Source organism: Triturus cristatus, chromosome 6 (assembly GCF_964204655.1).
Source record: "Triturus cristatus chromosome 6, aTriCri1.1, whole genome shotgun sequence".
Classification (NCBI taxonomy): domain Eukaryota; kingdom Metazoa; phylum Chordata; class Amphibia; order Caudata; family Salamandridae; genus Triturus; species Triturus cristatus.
In genome coordinates, this window is record NC_140589.1 from 1,846,494,670 (window position 1) to 1,846,515,248 (window position 20,579).

At 45.5% G+C, this 20,579-nt stretch overlaps 1 protein-coding gene across 4 annotated transcripts in view; it reads right to left on the reverse strand.

Moving 5' to 3' along the window:
- Positions 1-909: 909 nt before the first annotated feature.
- The window catches only part of FNDC4 (fibronectin type III domain containing 4), a 677,214-nt gene continuing 657,544 nt past the window's right edge, over positions 910-20,579 (reverse strand). For 3 of the 4 annotated variants that reach the window (XM_085613311.1, XM_085613312.1, XM_085613314.1), the window contains 3 exons: positions 16,082-16,171; positions 7,234-7,367; positions 910-4,247 (listed from right to left, as the gene is read on the reverse strand). In XM_085613311.1, coding sequence (XP_085469437.1) covers positions 4,212-4,247; positions 7,234-7,367; positions 16,082-16,171 — 260 coding nt within the window. In that variant the 3' untranslated portion in view covers positions 910-4,211. The remainder of the gene's footprint in view (positions 4,248-7,233; positions 7,368-16,081; positions 16,172-20,579) is intronic. The other variant, XM_085613315.1, reaches the window with a different exon arrangement.

Sequence of the window (20,579 nt, forward strand, 5' to 3'; positions counted from 1 at the left end):
CACTTGACACCCGTATTTTTGATTTATTGTTGGCAGCTGCTTTTCACGGATCACCAAGAATTGGATAGACTTGGATAGACTTCTCTAAATTATCTTTTCTGGCATGGTGGTTTGCGGTTTGCTATAATCATAGATTGGACACAAGTTAAGTCTCTCCTCTGTCTTTATTCCTGAAACGCCAGAGCTTGTGGTCTCCTGTTACACAGCTCTTAGATGATAGCGCACAACACTCCTTTGCTTGTACACCTGCCCACCAAGAAGTCCCTCAACCCCCTGACTTTCCTTTTATTTTCATTTAATATAAGGATATATGATCCTTGTTAATATAGTTATATATGTATATTTATATGTAATGCACTTGTTCTTCTTCTGCTTGTCCAACCAAACTCCTTATATTTCAGACTGTGTACAGTGTTTACTTTCACAGATTAATTGTTTAGTTATATGCTTTAAAAAATGGGCTACTTCTCAATAGAGAGCTCGGGTAGGAGAAAGACAAACCTTCTCATAAGCACAAAAGGAAATTTGCAGACATTAAACTGACTAGTAAGGTTAGGACATTATTGTTCTTTTTAATATTGCCATCTGATAAATCTTTAAGGTAGGTCCATGGAAGGCAAACCTACACTCTTTAATAGCTGTGCTAAGGGGACTACTTCTAAACTACATTATACATGATTGGGGCGCATAACTTGTGCCTCGTTTGCAATCCTACCACAAAGTAATCATTTCCTTTGGTGTTGGTATTTCCTCACAAACTATTGCTGTATTGACTTTCATATCAAAATATGAGGAGGGTTATATGTAACAATAATGCTTTTCATATGATCCAAAACAATATTTGTATGCAGGGTTATGAAGACATTGTGTGCTACAAGAATAATCAACTGAGCAAATCATCTGCTTTTTCCAAATGTTTAATGAACTTGTTCAGAAAATATTAAAAATAGTGAACATGGAGCTGTTGGCATACATTAACCAATAAAGCAAAAGTAAGTACTGCTGCAGTAAAACATAAAAAAGACAAAATAATAGAAAAAGGTTATTTCAGTTCTTTATGAAGTCTAAATCAATCCAAAAATTTGAAAGTCTAAGAAGGCAAAGACACAAATATGACACTATCTTAAGTATTGTATAAATCATACCAAACTCTCTAATAGGAAACAAGTGAGTGATGTCATTTTAGGGCGTGGAAAGCAGCTTGGCAAATTGATCGTGCTGGGTATAGGATGTTCAGTGTCCGCACCCTCAAACCATGTTCTGTTCTCCAACTATTTATTAAGTCTCAATGTTACTGAAACTTTTGAGTCACAGAATGCACAGTTTGATGAACAAGGTTTTCAATCAAATAATACTGAAATCTAAATACTCAAAATATCAAACACAGGGCTCTCCAATACTGTTCTCAAGAAAATACCACTGGTATGTACTTTAAATAAGTGCCAGTGGAAGATCTGGTTACTTGGCTATTAAAAGTTTTGATAAATAGAAAGTATGTTTAGTATGGCCCAGTATAAAAATAAACGGTAATCTCGATACACTGCCACGTTACCAGTTAATCACCCTTTTAGATGTATTAGCAAAGACCTTTGGAAATGTCTTTGTTGCCAAATGAAATTATAGGCAAATAAAATCAGCTCTATGCCAATAACTCATTTGGATTTCAGAGTAGGTCTACCTTACACTACTAATTGTTTTTATATAGTCTTGATTAACCATGCACCCTAGAAGTTTCAAAAGTAATCTCATTTGTAGTTGATGTAATCACTACTTAAAAATGCCTTTGGAAGCGGAGACCGCTCTACATAGGGGGCTAGTCACTGAGGGGGGAATTGATTATGATTTGATTCTGATGATCCGACTGTCGTTTACTGACATGTGTCATGGTCAGACTTGGAAATTCTGGCCACTAAAGACATTGCATCCATATGAACAGTGGATTCAAGTAGGGGTGCATAATAGTACCCCGGTAATTAATGTAAATCAGCCTTTACTGCTACTAAGATATTCTAACAATATGGTATTTATGGCACACAAATGGTTAGCTTTAAATGAGTCATTGGGGTGTTTTTATCATTCTGCTGGATAATGGGTTTCTTTGCTTTCAATTAAAAAAAGTGTACACTTATTCAATTCTTTCTTCTTCAGACAATGTGTTATTCCAAGACATATTTGTAAGAGTATTGGTTTGGGTAAAATATTCAACTATCAAGCAAGATTATTTTTCACTTAGTTTATTAGTTGAAAACATGTTTGGCGAGGCCGACTAAACCCAAATCACAAACTTATACTATCTCGGTGGTTGGTGAGCAACAAAGGGACATTCATGACTCAAAGGACCGAACGCATTGGTTTTAGACCTCAGTTGTTCTACCCTCTTTGTCTCTATAAAGACGCATGTATCAGCATCCCCTGTGATCTTCAACACTGTTAATTTTGTAGAGGGCCCATAGAATCTTTGGCTCAAATTCTTGTTACCTCTATCCATTTTTATGCACCTGTATCAATTATACTGAGGATTTTTTAATATGGTGCATTTAAGCACTTAGGGCTAATAAAATATCTTGTAGCCATCCATAGGATAATATAAGATAATGTAAGACATTAACTGTACATAAATCTGAATTAACCTTGGTAATTGTTATTTGAAAATAATATTTTATTATGGGCTTTATAGGTAAAACAATTAACAAAAACTTAAATATAATGAAATGATTAAGGCCTCATCTGGAGCATTTTGAGAAGTTCTGGAGGCCACGTGTATAGAAGGGGAGTGTAAAACTGGATTCATCCCACAGTTAGCCTTCTGCATTGATGCATTGTTAGAACCAGAGGTGCGACCTTTCTCAGCACTGGCACACTCTGGACACTGGGGGATAGGCGATCTCTCACACTCCATTAAAAAGAAGCCTCTTTGCGGCCTACTGGCTAGCTAACAGTGCTTCCCCGGCCTCGCAGCCATTTTAACGAGTCAGTGCCAGAAGCATTTCTTAATGTGATAGAATTACAGCTGATCAATTCCCTTTATCTATAACCTCCTGATTGATGATACTGGCCTCTGGCAACAATTCCAAGTAATAACTCATCCCTACCCAAGAGGAGGAATATTTGGGGGGGTTTGGGCAATCCTCAAGTCGCTTTACGTCCCTCTGTGATCGCAACCCTCTGCTCCGATGTTGTGGATCAAGAGTAAAACAAGGTCAAGAAATTCATTCATAGTTTGAATTAATTTTCTATTGCAATAGTTGATAAGGGATTGTGGACTAAGACCCGTCAAATACAATCAATTTTAGGAGTGGAAGATTAAACAGGCCACGGGACGAGGCCCCAACCTGGTCTTCTCCCGCCTCCTCCCCAGCAGCGCTGTTAGAGTTTGTGACTCTAGTAACTTGTCACTCAATGTATTAAAAAAAGAGCCCTGGCTGACAGTGACTGTTATAGATCACAAACACCAGCATGCAGTTCAATAAAGCTAATTAAAATTGGTTGGCAGTTAGAAATCCAAGCAGTCCATCATGTCTTTGAGTTTAGCACGCAGGACCCCGCCAGTCCTGTCCGCGGCTGCCATGGGGCGCCTTGGATGCCAACAAAAGGGAGAGTTCTGTAGTAGCTTGGATGTATGGCAGGGACTTGGCGTTCTTCCAGCTGGCTTCCATTCCATAGATGAGGCAATCAGATCAATGAAAGATCAATGCTGTTCATTCTACCAGCGGTCTCCACCTGGCCCTGTATTAATTGAGGCCGTCACTCGCTCAAAGACTTTATTCAGTGTAAAGCCTTACAGCAGCTTTGCAGATGTCTTTGTGATCTGTTCTACATCCCCATTCGTTTGGAAAAGCCAACCCAGAAATCATATCTTTTGGAAAATCCACTGGTCCCATGAATCCGAGATCATGTAATATTGCTTCTTCCACCCGTCCGCTTTTCTCCGTTGCAACTCCCCAGCATCCTCCCCATGGTATGTCCTGAAAAATGGCTCTCGTATGGATTACTGCATGCGCGGTTCTGAGCACCACCCCCATCATGCATATATCCTTTGGGGACGAAAGCCCAGGAGAAGCTCTGTGGAGTCTTGTTGAACAAACGTGACATCTGGTTGGCTGGATTTTGACCCGGAGAGCTGCCCTCACAGTCTTTCTCTGCCAACTGCCGTCTTGTTCTTCTGTGGCGGGGACTCATGCCTACCGCGTGGAGAGCAGCAAGAACCAGTGTCAGACTTCGATGATGTTGACTGATGGGGCTTTTTTCTACGGGAGAGAGAAACAAATTAGCATTGACTGTGATGTGTATTACTGTGGCGCATTTGGAAGCTTTCCTAGATGGAACAGTTATGGTGGCTCCCAAGTCATCACTACCATAGACCAAGGCCAGATTTACCAAGAACTTGTCAACATGGCCACCAGTTGAGCTACAGAGAGGCTCCTGGGCTGGAACTGTACTGAGAACCACCAAGAAGACCTCCTCACAGCCATGTCCGAAGGCCAGCAAGCATCCTTCATCCCATGTGACCTGCCCACTGTGAACACAGCGGATCACTACACACTATTGAAACACCTACAAGCATGCGCAGGGGGCAACTGGAACAGCACTCACCTGGATAGAATCCTGCATGAACCCTCTATAAACACATCAGGGCTACCGTGTGGGGTGGGGAAGGGGTCATCGCTGTTATTGCTGCCACGCACCATGTGTGTATGGCCTTTGGAAGAGCTCATTGAGTCGCGTCAATTCCACAAACATGTGGCCAGGAGAAAGGATCGGGAAACTACAATATCAGAGAATGGCTGGAGGGCACTGGATGAGGGAGAGCTGTGTGTAAACATCTCCTTTCCCGTCTACTGATCAGGGATGGAAAGGGTAGGAGTCCTGACGCTGTTTTCAACAAGGAGCTATCCATGCTTCACATCTATGCACCACAGCGGCTAAAGGCGTGAACCAAAAACTGAGCCGGGTTAGAAGGGGACTGACTTCTGATCATGGACCTCTGGGTGGACCTAGCAAGGACACTGGTTCTCCTCAGCTTAGACTAATATCACGAGCAGCTACGACATGTCAAGATCACCAACGTCATGCACATAAAAACCCAGGCCTGAAGGAACTCCCTTCTCACCTGGTGCTGCAAAGAATAGAATCAAGTCATTTTGTACCACTTACAAAGCACTCTGGGGTAGTGGCAGCATATCTGCAAAGGCAGGGGCTGCACGTGATTCCGCCCCATCTGTACATCTATACATGCTGTCAGGGATGGGGTGATTCGTGGATGGCCGAGAGAACCCCTGGCCATCTCCTCAGAGCGGAGTAATAGAGTTGAAGAGTGCTGGAGTATACCTTTTATAGGATGGTTCCCCTCACCCACCCGCAGGTGGCATGCTTCATCATCGGGAAACCTCCTTGCATTGGAAGGAAAGAGAGAGAGTGTTGGGATAAATCCAGGACCAGACGACCTGCCAGGGCATCCTCTTGCTCTCTGTGCTGTCAGTCTGCACAGTAATTGGCCCAGCACTGATAGACTGAGGAGCCAATTAAAATACTGCATTCCATTTTTCTATTTTATAAATAAGTACAGACTGTGTACCTGACTGCTGATTGGTTGAGCTGCTTGATTTAACTTGCGTGTGACTGGAGCATGTGTGTGTCAATCAGGTAAGAGAGGGAGTGCCCTTAGGCTGTGGTGGAGATTGTGTGGGGGCGGGAGGGGTTGTGAGGAGATTCTGACAGAGCAGATTTTGTGGAGAGTGTGTTGTCAGGAGCAGCTTTAGCGGTCAGCCTTCAGTGAGAGGGCCATGCTGGTACCCCGACAGCTGGGCCCTCAATAGCTGGATGCTTATGGAAAGGAACCCTTAGTGAGTCTGAGTCACTGCCGGAAGTGACCCCTCTGGTTCCAATGGGTCTTGTGAATTATCGTCTGCAGCTGAGAAGAGAGAACAGAGGCTGCACACATGAGACGACCAACTCCCAGGTTATTGGGGGGTGCCCTCGCATTAATCTTGGTTTCCCAGGGTTCTGCTGGACTCCTGTCTGTCCCCTGGTGCGGTCCCATGAGGCGGTGTGTATGAGCGCCAAGGGGGTGAGTTGTCTACTCATTCCGGCTAGCACCCTCTACCTCCATGTGTTTCTCCTCAGTTTTGATTTCTCATATGGGGGGGTCTCTTATGTTTGAGCTCATCTGGATAGTGCTAAGTGCATCCTCACTGAGAGGGCGCCCCCAACCTCAACACATGAAGGCTCTATGTGCGCTTCCAGGACATCCAGCCCCTGTGGGACGGATGGACTGCAGCATCTTGTTAGCGCCACCCCACAAATGCAGGAAGCTAGCTCAGTGGGTAGACGCGTCTGCTGCTCTGTCCAACAGGAATGCGTGGGAACAGTAAGATAATCCCTTTCACTAGTGGTTCTTAAGCTGTGGTCCAGGGAACCCTGGGGGTCCGCAAAGCCTACTCAGGGAGTCCCTGGCTGCTTAGAGAATTAAATAATATAAACAGATAAATAAAGTGTACATAAATGAAGAAGCAAAATGTACAATTGAACATTTTAATATGTTCTGTAAATGTGAAGCAATCTGATAGTAGAAGCTAAAAATTGAGTTAGTATCCTCAGATTGATTTGTGGGAGCAGCGCGGGTGCATCAAAGAGAATATAGTTTGGACGATGAGCGGCCGCATTTGTATTTAGAAAAGCTCCAACCTTCCTATTAAAATTAAAATGTTGATTGTTTTATATTTGCGCATGAATTAAATAAACTATCTAATCATTCGTGTATTCGTTTGATGAATATTTGTTTCTAGAAATGTTGTGTATTTTGTCTGTGGTTCAAAACATCAAAAATGCTTTGGCGGGGTCCTCGGCTTCCAGTAATGATTCAGTGGGTATCCTAAGATTTCTGAAATGATTTACTGTGCCCCTACTGTGTATGTACCCAGTTACTTCATGCTGCACCCCCTGCAGTGTAAGAAAGTACTGTTACTTTATGCAGCAAGGTGGCGCTGCGCCCCCTGCAGTGTAAGAAAGTACTGTTACTTTATGCAGCTAGGTGGCGCTGCGCCCCCTGCAGTGTAATAAAGCACTGTAACTTCATGCAGTGAGGTAGCATTGCACCCCCTGCTGTGTAAATCCGCGCTGCTACTTCCTGCTGCGCCACTGTAGTATAAAAACGCGTTGTTACTCTATGTAGTGAGGTGGTGTAGCACCCCGCTGCACCACATACCTCCACAGGTCACCATAAAGCTGAGTTACCTGCTTGCGTAGTAGGCCTCCCGTCGGCCGCTCCGGCGTGCTCTGCTCTGACGAGGGCTTGGCCTTTTCTTTGTTGTTGTTGGAGTCGTTGTCTTTGATGATGTCATACTGCCGACAGAACAGGGCGATCACAGCTGCAGGGAGAGATAGGAAGGTCACTGTGTGATCAATGCATCCTACTTCCACCACAATAATGTACATTAGCACTGTGTGACGGGCACAAGGCACTGCCTCTGTGCCCACGGTGTCCCTTCCTATATGAGGCATGGGTATATGGAGCTTTGATGGTCTCCATCAATTGTGGCATAAGCCCAATCAGCATCGCTGCACCTAGCTGCGACTTAGGAGGAATGAAGAGGCCGTCGTACAACCAGCTAAGCTCCTGCCCACTCTGACAACGCGCACCATCTAACTTACAATCCAATGTGGACCGTGTGAACTGCGCCTATGCCAACAGGGGTCATGGTGCCTGCAAATACTACAGGCACTGGCCTAGCCAATAGGTCTTGTCCCCGAAACCTACTGGTCTAATTGATGCTCTTTTAATGGTTCTGTTAAGCCACAAAAATGGTGGAAAAAGATAGAAGATTGAAGGTAGTTTTCTGCCTGTGAGAAAGTCATGCTTTTGGCCCTAAACACCTCCATGTTTTGCTTGGTACTGGTGGTAACTGGCTCTGACTGTGCACTGGGCTCTGCTTACCTGACCCACGGCCAGGGCTCTGCTGTAAAGGCATATGGTCTAATTACAATTGGAAATGATAGACCCCTGTAAATCCCTAGGGGCAGATTTATAATAACTGGCGCATCCCTGCATATCAGCAGGGATGCGCCGGTTATTTTGCGCCCCAGCTCCGCCATCATGAATGCGCCGCATTTATAATGCGGCGCACCATGGAGCAAAAACGGCACAGATGCGTCACGCATCTGTGCCGTAAAAGTGGCGCATTGCTGGAGTTGCGTCGCAAGCGCGACGCAGCTCCAGCAAGGCTCTGGGGGGCCCTATCTGCACAATGCTGCGTCAATCCTTACGCCTGCTTCAAGCAGGCGCAGGGTTTTGACGCAGCATGGGCTCAAAAGTAACTGAGTGAAATCTTGTAGATTTCACTCAGCCACTTTTAGGAGGCGTTCCTGCGCCGGAACGCCCCCACCTGCCCTGGAACGCCTACATGTGGCGCAGGGCTTTACAACGTGACGCATCTCCCAGATGCGTCACGTTGTAAATACCCCGCACCATGGCGCAGGATTTGCGCTGCTGCTGCGTCACAAAAGTGACGCAACGGCGGCGCAAAAGTGGCGCAAGTGCAACATAAATCTGCCCCCTAGTATATAAGAAGGCAAGGGGATACAAACTACTTATAAGTCCCTACTATATAATAGGGCAAGGATGTTTAGAGGCCCTGCACTAGTGTGGGCACTGCTGTCATTTTAAAGGAAGCCTTGCTTTGCAGACTACCTTTACAATTAAATTATATGCGAATTCGGCTTTGGATTTGAAGGTACTTCCAAAGTCTCAAACAACCTTATTTTTACATATATGTCAACCCTAAGGTCTTCCCTAGGTGTCCCAGGGGGTAGGGTGCCTTGTAGCTATAAGTAGGAACATTATAAATAGGGCTCCCGGTTTTATGGTATTTTTTTTTGGGACATTTTCATTTGTATTTATCCATATTTATTTTTTGATAATTTTATCTGTATTTATCCATATTAATTTTAGGTTATATGAAAAAATGAGGCTGAAATTAGTATATTTCCACAGTCATTTAACCAATAAATATGCGCTCGTGCTTAAATGCCTGCCAGGTTTCAATGCTGTGAACACCCACAGAGGATAAATTAATGCACTTACGTAGAAATATGCAAATTTCAGTATCAATCTTGTGCATATCTACTTCTGTTAAAGCCTCTTTTCTAAAATTCCTCTCTTTTTAACTCTCTTACCTATCAACACAGCTTTTGGCCTGGCAGTCATGGCAGACAGTATTTAAAATTACTCAAAAAGCAAACCAATTTCCGTTTTTATCCATATTAAAAATAAGTACAGACAAGAAAATAAATGATTTCTGTCTGTATTTAACTGTAAAAATCTGTAAAAACGGAAAACAGGGAGCCTTAATTATGAATGATGTTTTATAGGCCCTGATGAGGGTAAAACTGACAATTTTGTTTCTGCCCCATTGTAGTGAATGGCTCTATAGGCTAACATTGTAATATTTTATTGGGTATAAATATTGTTAGGAGCCATGACAAATATACTTCAAGATATCAATTTAATAGTTGAGATAAAAACAACAACAAGCCACTGTTGGGTTTGTAATAACTATTACATGAAATAAGTTATCACACTTTCTTTTCTGTGGGCCAAAGTCCAGCTTTCCAGCAGCTCTGTCTGGATTGGCCAGTCTGCTCCCAGATCTACTGCCTGAAGAGACAAGAAGATGAAGGACTGCCTTGCTAACTCCCTGGCCTCCACCAAGAGGACTACACTCCCCAGGACTGCACCAGAAGGACTTTGCCTGACTCTGAAAGTTTAAGGAGTGGACTCTCTGCTAGCTACAGGTTAACAGAGCCCACCTGCATCATCTCCCCCAAGAGGTCCTCATTCTGGAGTGCGTTCAGTGGACCTTTAAGGATTTGGCCAGGTGTATTATTGGAATTGTAGACCATACCTCCAAAGGACCATTTAGGAGATTTCAGAACCTTGGATTTCTGTTTTGGACACTTTGAACCTTCAAGAGGAACTTCAGGAAAAGGTTCCAGATGTTTGGAGACGTTTAGAGCAACTTTTAGAAAAAGCTCCATAAGGTGACTAACCCGACGTCGAGAGTCAAGCCGGCTACCTTTCACCACGACCCGGCCTGGATTTCAGGTTTGTCCCACTGAAAGCTCCAGACTTCCAGGATTTGACTAGGGCCTCGCAGAAAGTCAAGCCTGCGAACCTGCACCAAATCCTGCCTGACAAAGTGCCTTGCTTGATGTCGAGGGAAAAAGCTCCAGAAAAAACAACCAAGTATGAAGGTAAAATTTTGACCGAGGCTTCCTGCTTAGTGTAGCTGACCAGGGCTCCATCACTTCAGCCTCGAACCTAGTCTGTGTCCTGGTCAAGCGCGACTATATGTCACATAGTGGTGCTATATTTTTTTAAGCACTAGAAAGTGTTTATTCTTCAAAAATTCATATCTCTGGTCCCCTACATTAGATGTTTATCATTTTGTTTTCCATTTGTTCATAAAAATATAATCAATTTGAGTTAGATTTTTATTGTGTGTAGTGTCTTACTTATTTATTGTACTGGTGTTTTTAAATGCTTTTCACACCTGTTTCCTAAGTTATGCCTGCCTGCTCGTTGCCAGCAATTAAGGGGTTGAGCAAGGGAATAATTTATTGAGACCATGACTGACCCTTTTTTTTGCCACTCATCACTCATTACATCTTTTAAGATATCATTGATAATATCACTGGAACATTTGCAATGAAATTATTGATGACAAACCTGTGTGTGGCAGGGGCGCAAGTTACAGCTACCTTAGGGCCCAAGTTATAGTTACTTGAGATAACTAACTATAACTGCTGAATTTCTGTGTTTTTTTAGTACAAAATGTTGATGCTGTCACTGACATATTCAGTACTATAACGTTACTTTAACCTTTGCTTTTTTCAGTAAATATATATATATATAGGATATTAACGAAGGCGTGTAGCCGAAATGCGTCTGGCGGTTGTTTTTGTCGAGTGGTGATTAAATTCTGAAAATATCCACCAGTGTGCACCTCATTTTATGGCTTGGAAGGAAGTCTTCGTTTGGGAATATATATATATATAATCAAGGCACAGATGTGGTGGTCATAGTGGCAGATGTTATCATATAGTGTGGAGCTGCCCTGTGATTGAAGTGTAATACGTGAAGCCCAGGCTCGTAGAACAAACCCAGCATTCAGAGGCCTGAAACACGTTTACTCAGACCAACGACAAGGCCAAAGGGGAAGAAAGCAGACAGCACATTTCCCAACTTGGTCTTTCTGTTGGACAAGACACTGGAAAATATAGGTTGGGTGACTGAATTTTCCACATGCGCCGAGGCTGAACAACCTTCATAGTTGTGTAGAACCAGAGGTACGGTGGAGGCACTCCCCACAAGGCCTGGGACACACCCTTGTTGGAACTAGCAAGAAGTCAGGCAATACGCCACTGCAGATGGGGCTGAACATAACCAGAGCCAGCAACCTCTCATGGGTAATATGGCCTATGAGGGTAGATAGGGGTGCCCAATGTCTCCTGTTATGTAATTATTGCTAGAAAAGTTGTACCATCAACCGATGTAGCACTCAGAAATCAGCTGTAGAAATTGGATGGAAATTTGAATACTGGACATGCATGAAGCATTAAATTGAAAAGAGACAGCTGCTCTGAGACAGCACGTGAGGGTCCACTTGCAGAAACGAGATCACTCATTGCCAAGTTTAGAGACCAATATGTTTATTACCTCGCCCCACAACTTTACCTTGATTTCCTATTTTATTAACCTTAAAATTTCCCAGAAAGAAAAAAATCCCCAAACTAGCGAGACACTCCTGCAATACAATATATTATGTATCAACTATGTAAAATCCAAAAAGATTTATTTTAAAACATGTAGTCACAAGCTTAACAGGTCTTAGATGAGAACAGAACAGCAAAAGTATGCTGCGAAGTGAGTGATGGACCGGTATCGAAGCCGGGATAGACTGTAGGATTTGTTAATAGTCGCCTCGCGTGGCACAGAGTGAGCGAGCCCAAGCACCGAGCTGATCCTAATATTGGTTTGGGGGGGAAGTTCTCACTTGATAACAAGGGGGGCAGACAATGCTTAGTGCTGTTTCATAAACATATTGTATAAACAGCCATAGGTTTTGCAGGCAGTCCCAAAAAAAACCTCATAAAATATTTCAACTGGGTCTGGCCCAGGGATGAGGAGTTTTACTTTTCCGCATCAGCAAATCATGCTTGCGCCTCTAATTAGACTGTGCGCTTCTGCATCACGCTGGTCTCTGGGGGATGCGATGAGCGTTTCCTGCAGCATCCTTAAGTCAACGAAAGATGTCAGACATCAGGCTTCTCCCCTAGAGAGACAACATCCGGCTAATCTGGGAAACAGGTGAGATAACTGGAGTCTAGGCGGAAGTCTGGCAGACTCAACTGAGCACAGTAGAGTCTTGAGTGCGTGAGTCTTCTTCATCAAAGGCAGCTACGTATCAACGCAACTACAGAAGAAATCCTCACACTACGGGGCATATTTGTCAAGGTTTGAGTCGCCGTTACGCCATACAAGGTAATGCATGGGCGATGCAAACCCTAGATGAGATTTACAGCTCGATGCAAGGCCACCGGGTGTGGCCCTGCGGTGCTCGGTAAATCTGGAGTAACGCACAGCAGTGCAAGCCACAGCTTTGCGTTACTCTATGCTGGGACGGCGTTTCATGGGGGGAGCATGACTGTTGCGACACAATCACCCATGGAGTTTGGCACATTCTCAGATTTACCATGACTGGGAGACCTGGGAATGCGTCAAAAGGCTGCTACTTCCCAGGTGAGGCGTAACCAGGAGAAATATCTTTATTTCTCCTCGTTTCTTCCGCTTTGTAGGGGTGCTGCATTCTGCAGCACACATAGAATGAGAAAAAAGTCTCAAAGGATTGTTTTTGTGCAGGACCTGCAATGCAGACACCCTTGTACCATGACACAAGGGTGTCTGCATTGGCACTAAGCAGCCAAAAGAGCGCCAGCGCAAGGAGAGAGCAGGAACGTGCCATATCCCTTTCACGCAGCGTAGCATAGTACAGCACAGCAAGGTGTCTTGCTGCACTGCGTTGCATGAACAATTGATAGATATAAATAGGAATGGTCATGCATTAGTGTTGCTCTGGTGGACACAGAAGTGTAAATAAAATATATGTAAGTCCGTATTTGTAAAGCGTAAACTACTCACCCTTACGGGTCTCAAGGCGCTGAGGGCCGTCGTGGAAATTAAGTGAGCTATTGCCCAGAGTCACATGGTGCTGAGCTGCAGCCAGAGCCGGGGATCGAACCGTGAACCCTGTGCTCTGAAGTTAGCTGCCCTGGCCGCTGCACCACACCTCTCCAGAACAGCTGCTCAGTTTCAGATCTTCAGAGTAGCTAGTAATATTTAGCACAAAATGTATCCCATACTGTCCAGGACTTCACATTTGGTTGGCTGCCACATTGAAAACCTTTCCCAAAGCTTGAGGTGACCTGTGAGAGGTCTGCCACTGGCAAATGTCTTTACTTGTAGATGTCAGCACTATGGGAGAACACTATCAACATTCAGAAGAGAGACAGTCATGCAGCCGACTGCTTGTGTTTCACCTCTTCTGCTTGTGGCTAAGAAGCAGTCAGAGGAGGAAATGTGCATCTGTGTGGACATGAGTAAGCCACACTCTGTAATCCAAAGCAAGATCTAGAGGAGAAAGAAAGATCTGATACATCACCTAATCACTGCTAAAACAGTTAACTAACTAGACGATATCCAGGTTTATCACTAACTCCAAGTGGAGAGGCCCTCTTACTATATCCGCTGTTGTATCAGATAAATGCATCCATAGAGAGATAAGACACTCAGTCTTGGGGAGCATTCTCTGTAGAGGTTCTCCAGGAGCAAATCATATGATGCATGCTCAGCTTCCTAAACTAAATATGGTATTTGGTTCACCGTAAGGAGAACATAATCAGATTCTCATTAAGAGTTAAAAAGCCTATGAGGAGGCTTACCTTACACTCAACTCATTCTTGACATGGCGAGCTCCTGCCTCCAGTTCATTCAAGACTAAGGGGTCCATTTCGCCCGCCATCGCAATGGAGCCAGGGACCGACTGCCGAAGTTGCGGCCGGTCCCGCCATGTGTATTAGCAATGGCCTGGGCGTAGTTCGCGAAGTAGCACTTCGCGAAGCTACGCAAAGTGAAGTTCGCACTACGCGAGCTACGCGTAGCACTTCGCGAACTGCGTAGTACCTTGTTCGCACTGTGCCAGATGTCGTTTTCAATGATTGCACAGTGCGGACAAGCAACCGGCACTGTGCAATCATTGAAAATGGCATCTTGCACAGTGCGAGCTGTAGTTTTCTGCTGCTCGAGTAGATTTTTACTCGAGCTTCAGCTTTCTCAACGCGAACTGGTAGTTTCTCATCGCGAGCGGTCGCGAGCATACGCGACCACTCGCAACGAGAAAACCTGACCTCCTCGCGTTGGGAATCTCGCCAGGAGGTTTATTTTCCATGCTCGCGATCGCCAACTTGAAGTTGCTGATCGCGAACAAGGAAAAAGTCTTGCCGGGATGTCATTTTGCTTGCTCGCGGTCGCCAACTTGACGTTGAGGACCGCGAGCAAGCAAAAAATGACCGCAGCACTACGCAACACTACGCTACGCGTGTTCGCACTGTGCTACGTGCAGTTCGCGTAGTGCGAAGTAGCGCGAACTTCGCAAACTACGCGAGCGTAGCGTAGTGCTTCGCCCAGGCTTAATTAGCATGCGCCCGCAACACTGGCGGGCGCACCCTGGTCGTTTAACCTTGTGGGTGGATCTGCTGGCTGCAGACCCGCTCGCAATGTAAAAGGACTGTGCACAGCATTGCCATGCACTACATGGCAGGCACCACGTGGTGCCTGCCACGTAGTGCATTGCAATGAGGGGGGGTACCATAGGTACCCCCCATGTGCACCCCGACACCCTGGGGGCCCGCAACGGGCCCCAAACAGCAAGGACCGCATGCCTTTCGCCGCCACCATATTATGCCCCTTTTCTGCCCAGTCGACGAGTTGACTGGCGGAAAAGCGGCAGACGGTCTTTCCATCCGCCGCAGACCCCTCAACCATACTAATATAGCAGGGGGTCATTCAGGCATGGATGGCGGGCGCATCGCCCCTGCCGGGCCAGCGGTGGCTACTGCCGGGCCAGCGGGGGCGATCTGCCCGCCATCCTAATGGGCCCCTTAATTTCTATTAGGACCTCAGGACCAGGTCACAGGGAGGCTGTCAAATTCATATGGTCAGAGGAAAGGTAATGGACTCTGGATGTCAAAGAATGGTGGATTGTGAATGCAAATGGCTGGCATACGTTGACCCCTCAGTACTGAATGAAGGGATGTAGAGCAGGCGGATTTGTGAACTGGTGGGTGGGGTTTACCTACAGATCATTTGTGAATGACCTGGTGACTGGGTGCCGTGACCATGTGAATGGCTGCATCAGAGAGATTGAATATGTGCTTGGATTTGGTATTAGGAGGTTAAGGTGCTCCCTGATAGAACCGCCGATAGACGCATATACCCCAATTGTGTAAAGGACGGTGCAAGGTGTGTCAAAATTAGAACTTCCAGAATCACCAGTTCTGGTAGGTGCTTGTACTTCTCCATTGCACAATTAACAGAATTTGTCCCCAGAATACCGCATAACATGCGGAACCTCGGTTACTGGGTACTTTCACATGTTTGGACTCAATTTCTGAGACAATTCTGCTCCTATAGACCACCTGCTCTGAACGGGTGCTGGCGGGGGGGGGGGCGGGTTTTCAGGGGGCAGGTTAGGCTATAGGCTGGCCGGGGGATGGACATATGATGCTCTTCCACGCTGGAGGAGGTCGGACAGGGCCAGGCGTCGCTTGTCGCCACACCCTCGGCCCGATCTGCATTCAATTTTACCAGCTGACATTTGGGGCTAGTAGAATCGAGCCCAGTGTTGCCACACCCAGAACCCTGGGTGTGGGAGCAACAGGCCAGTTGTGGTCTGGTGAAGCAAGAGTGCCATCCCAGCATCTGCTCGCCCACTCATAATCGACCTGATAGTGTTGGTATCTCACTCACCTGCCCACATGAGAAGAACCACCACGATGATGATGATCTCGCCAGTCTCTAGATGTCGCTCCTTGTCCACTCCTTCCACAGTGATTTCACCTGTGAGGATTAGATTATGCATTACTCAATAAGAAGCTCCAGGATTTTGTCACGTGACAAGACAGGGCAAGGCCTGATGAAGCCCCTGCATGGCCGAAACCTCAAGTAGAATCAAAGAACAAGGGGACCCACTGTACCGAAGAGGACCCTTGGGATCTTACATACAGTACAGAGGATCATTCTGGGCTCAGCTGTACCACACATTTGCCAAGATATAACTAAGGTAATAAAGTTACCCTTCGTCACCGACTATTGCTTAAACGTCTACAAGTAGTTTTATTTCTGAGCAAAAGAAGACTCATAAAACGTTAAGTGCTGTTAAGGTGATCACACATGGTCAGTGAGCGGCCTTCAGGCCCTGATGGTTGCTGTAAGGATGGAGCTAATTTAGATTCAGTATGGTTTTGAATCAATTGATAATTAATTATTAGATAACATGCATCACCAGTGCAACCAAGCCATTAATCGCCCCAAAAAAACTATTTGAAATAGTTAAGCAACAATAGTTCAACTCATAAAACTCTATTGAACAACAAGAGACTGCTACCCCCAACTGCGAAGACCTGGCCAGTTTCTTCTTGGAAAAAACAAAAACCATTGAACTCGACCTACAATCTAAGAATGCTCTTCTACCAGCTACCGATCATGAGTCTGCATTCTACTCCCAGGTCAAGAACCAATGTACTACACCGGTGGGAGTCCCAAAACACAATGCCTCCTGGCACACCTTCATGACCTACACTGAAATTTACATCTACAACATCCTTCTAGCGATTAATCCCTTCAATCACTTTATTGAACCACTTCCTCCTGCCACATTCAAAATTATAAAAACTTCTATTCTTCCCTTATGGTCAAAGATCGTAAACGCCTCTCTTAAGCAAGGCACTATGCCTGACTGCCTCAAAGTAGGGCAGGTTACACCCATACTAAAAAAAATGCCAATTTCCTCTCCTCAGATCTCAACAACTACCCCCTATATCCATCATCCCCACTCTGGCGAAACTACTAGAAAAATGTGTGCAAACTCAAGTATGCAACCACATTGAGAACTTCAATCTTCTAGATCAACACCAACCTGGCTTCCGCCAAGGACACAGCACTGAATCAGCACTCACCCACTTTATGGACGACATATTAAAAATTCTAGACCATAATGAATCTTGTCTTTTGATACTTTTTGACTTATCCCCCGCTTTCGACACGGTTAAACTTGACAACCTATTGTCCCTACTGGAACAAAGGATGGGTCTATCTGGTCTCGTACTTCAATGATTTACCTCTTTCCTAAACAACAGAACCCAAAGAATCAAGATGAAGCAATCCCTCTCTCAACCCTCCATCATCACCCTAGGGGTTCCACAGGGCCCAGCACTATCACCCATTATTTTCAATCTACTCATGGAACCCCTGGCACACGTGCTGAACTCTGCAAACATTCTATATCACATGTATGCAGACAACACACAATTGTGTTTGAAAATCTCCTCCCCAGAGGGCTTCATCTCCCTCAACGCCATTCTGCATAACACTCCAAATTGGCTCACCGGCAACCACCTCATGCTCAACACCAACAAAACAGAATTCCTCCTCATCTTCCCCCCAAACCACACACCAAAGATAGACCTCTGGCTGAAGCATCTAACAATCTTTAACTGCTCTCCCCACATCATTGACTCCGATAAATCATTGGGAATCACCCTAGACAAACACTTGAATATGCAGGCGCATATCAGTAATGCCACCAAAGGAGCTAATCACCAGATGAGTATACTAAGGAAACTTAAGCCCTTCCTCCCACAGGTCGACTTAAAAATGGCGGTACAAGCCCTAGTGTTACCAAAATTGGACTATGGAAGCACCACTCTATGCTGTCTTCCCAAATACAAGCTGGCCCCGCTGAGGGCATCACTTAACGCTGCGGCCAGACTGGTCTCCGGAACAAAAAGAAACAACCACATTTCTCCGACCTCAAAAGCATTGAACTGGCTACCATATGAGGCACGAATACAACTAAAGATCGCCTGCATGACCCACAAAGCCCTTCACACTAAAACCCGTAGTTACTTAGCACAAAAGCTAGAGCTGTCCGGAGGTTATAGACATTTGCGAAGAGCTATCTCACTACTCTGAAACCACAATACTTCCACAAAAAGAGAACAGGCTGCAGAGCCTTCTCAGGTATTGCACCGAGGATTTGGAACTCATTACCACCAGATGTACGCAGGATCCCTTCCTCCTCCTCCTTCAAAAAAGAAGTGAAAATGCTTCTAATGAACAAATTCACATCCTAAGACTTTAATTCTTCTTACGTTACTGTTTTTCAACATATGCCATCTTACCTACCACTGTCTACCTGTAAATTGAATGCATGTATATTACCCTCTACCTTCTATTGTCTCTGAACGGTGTTATGTAAAGCGCTCTGATACCCTCTAGGGTCATGTTCGCGCTATATAAAACTTTATAAATAAAAAAATAAAAATAAACTGCTTCTCCGAATAATCCGGTAACTAGGCAGACCACACTTCAGTGGGCACAGGACTATTTATGCACAGATCCTCATGGGGGCCAATGATTTCAGCAGGTGTTTTCTACAATAAACATGTCTTCATTCCATATCATACATGGCACATTTTCCAATTTCCTGCTTTCAAACTGTGTATTTTGAAGATGCTAAGACTGGTTAAGTTTGTTGAGGTTTGCACAAAATTGGCCTTTGGAATAAGCACTGACCATACATATCCAGCTAGTTTCCTGAACAGCCCTGCTCCTGGGCGCTTCCCTTGCCTTGCTCTGGCCTAAGGTGATGCTAGCGGCCGAGGTCCTGCCTCTCCTGCGTTCCTCCTCTCTCCCCATGCTTTCCCTTCGCTGATCATGTTGCAGGGCTGCACTGGCGGGAAAGGCTAGGAGCGGGATTGTTGACAGTGTCTGGGGCGGTTGCATTGGGCGGTCGCTTTTCCACTACAACCATTCCACTGTGGCCGGCCAAACCATTGAAGGATGGGGGACAAGGTTACACTCAAGAGGCCTACGCTCTCCGCTCACCAACTAACGAGTAGCTGCGAGGAGGATGACAGGCATGGGAAGCCACCTCTGGGCCATGAGTGTGGCACTGTTTCAGGGAGAGGTGGAATGATGCAACAGCACGTACAGAGCTCCTGGGAAGCCACCTCTGGGCCATGAGTGTGGCACTGTTTCAGGGAGAGGTGGAATGATGCAACAGCACGTACAGAGCTCCTGGGAAGCCACCTCTGGGCCATGAGTGTGGCACTGTTTCAGGGAGAGGTGGAATGATGCAACAGCACGTACAGAGCTCCTGGGAAGCCACCTCTGGGCCATGAGTGTGGCACTGTTTCAGGGAGAGGTGGAATGATGCAACAGCACGTACAGAGCTCCTGGGAAGCCACCTCTGGGCCATGAGTGTGGCACTGTTTCAGGGAGAGGTGGAATGATGCAACAGCACGTACAGAGCTGTGATGTGGGAATAACTTTTGATAAACATTGTATTTGGGGCTGAAATCTGCAAACACTGATAAGTAAGGGACTTCTCTTCTTGGTAAAACACTGAAAAAGCACCCTCAGAGTTCCCCAATTAAAACACTGAAAACAAGACACCCTAAACACAAGCATTGTAACATCAAGCTAACCCCTAGGTTCAGTCTTTGATTCCATGAACATCAAATGTGTGATGTTTGTTATAAGGTCATTGCTGTGATGCGGGGTAGATGTGAAGGCTATTCAGTGGTTTGGGCGGCTGGGAACCGGGAAGTCAACCTAACCTTGTGTCATAGTCTTTTAATCTACAGAGGCAGATTGGATGATGCTGAACACTGAGAAACCTCCAGCAAGCTGAGTGTTGGGGGCTAAAACACAGGACAAGGGAAGGTGAGCTGCTCCCTCTGCCCTGGGCCTCAGACTGATTGACACACATTGTTGAACTGCTTAATATGGAGGTAAAAACAGGTCGAGTTTTAAAAACAAGAGTGGAAGAGAGGAAAGGTGGACCCAACTCTTGGTTTGGTGACAGACTGTGGACTTTGGAATGACAGCTACATAATGATTATTGCTGAAGATGAAGCCACTTCTGGTGTATGTCAAGGGTGATGTTGGGCCCCACACAGCACTGGGCGATGAGTAAACAAGGATATAACACTTCCCTTGTGGACAGTCTGTGGCTCAATGTACCCACATGAGTGATGCTGGACACAGAACCAGTTCTTGTGTACGTGGTCGGTGTAAGTGCTTACAACAACAATGGAGTACCCTGGAAACAAGAAGCCAATGCTTTACACGGAGTTAGGATCAGTAGACATGGATTCGGTGATGCGGAGCACGACCTGGCTGAGATGCATGAAAAATATGTGCAGGACCACAACACAAGCGGGATGATAGGAAACAAGCAGGG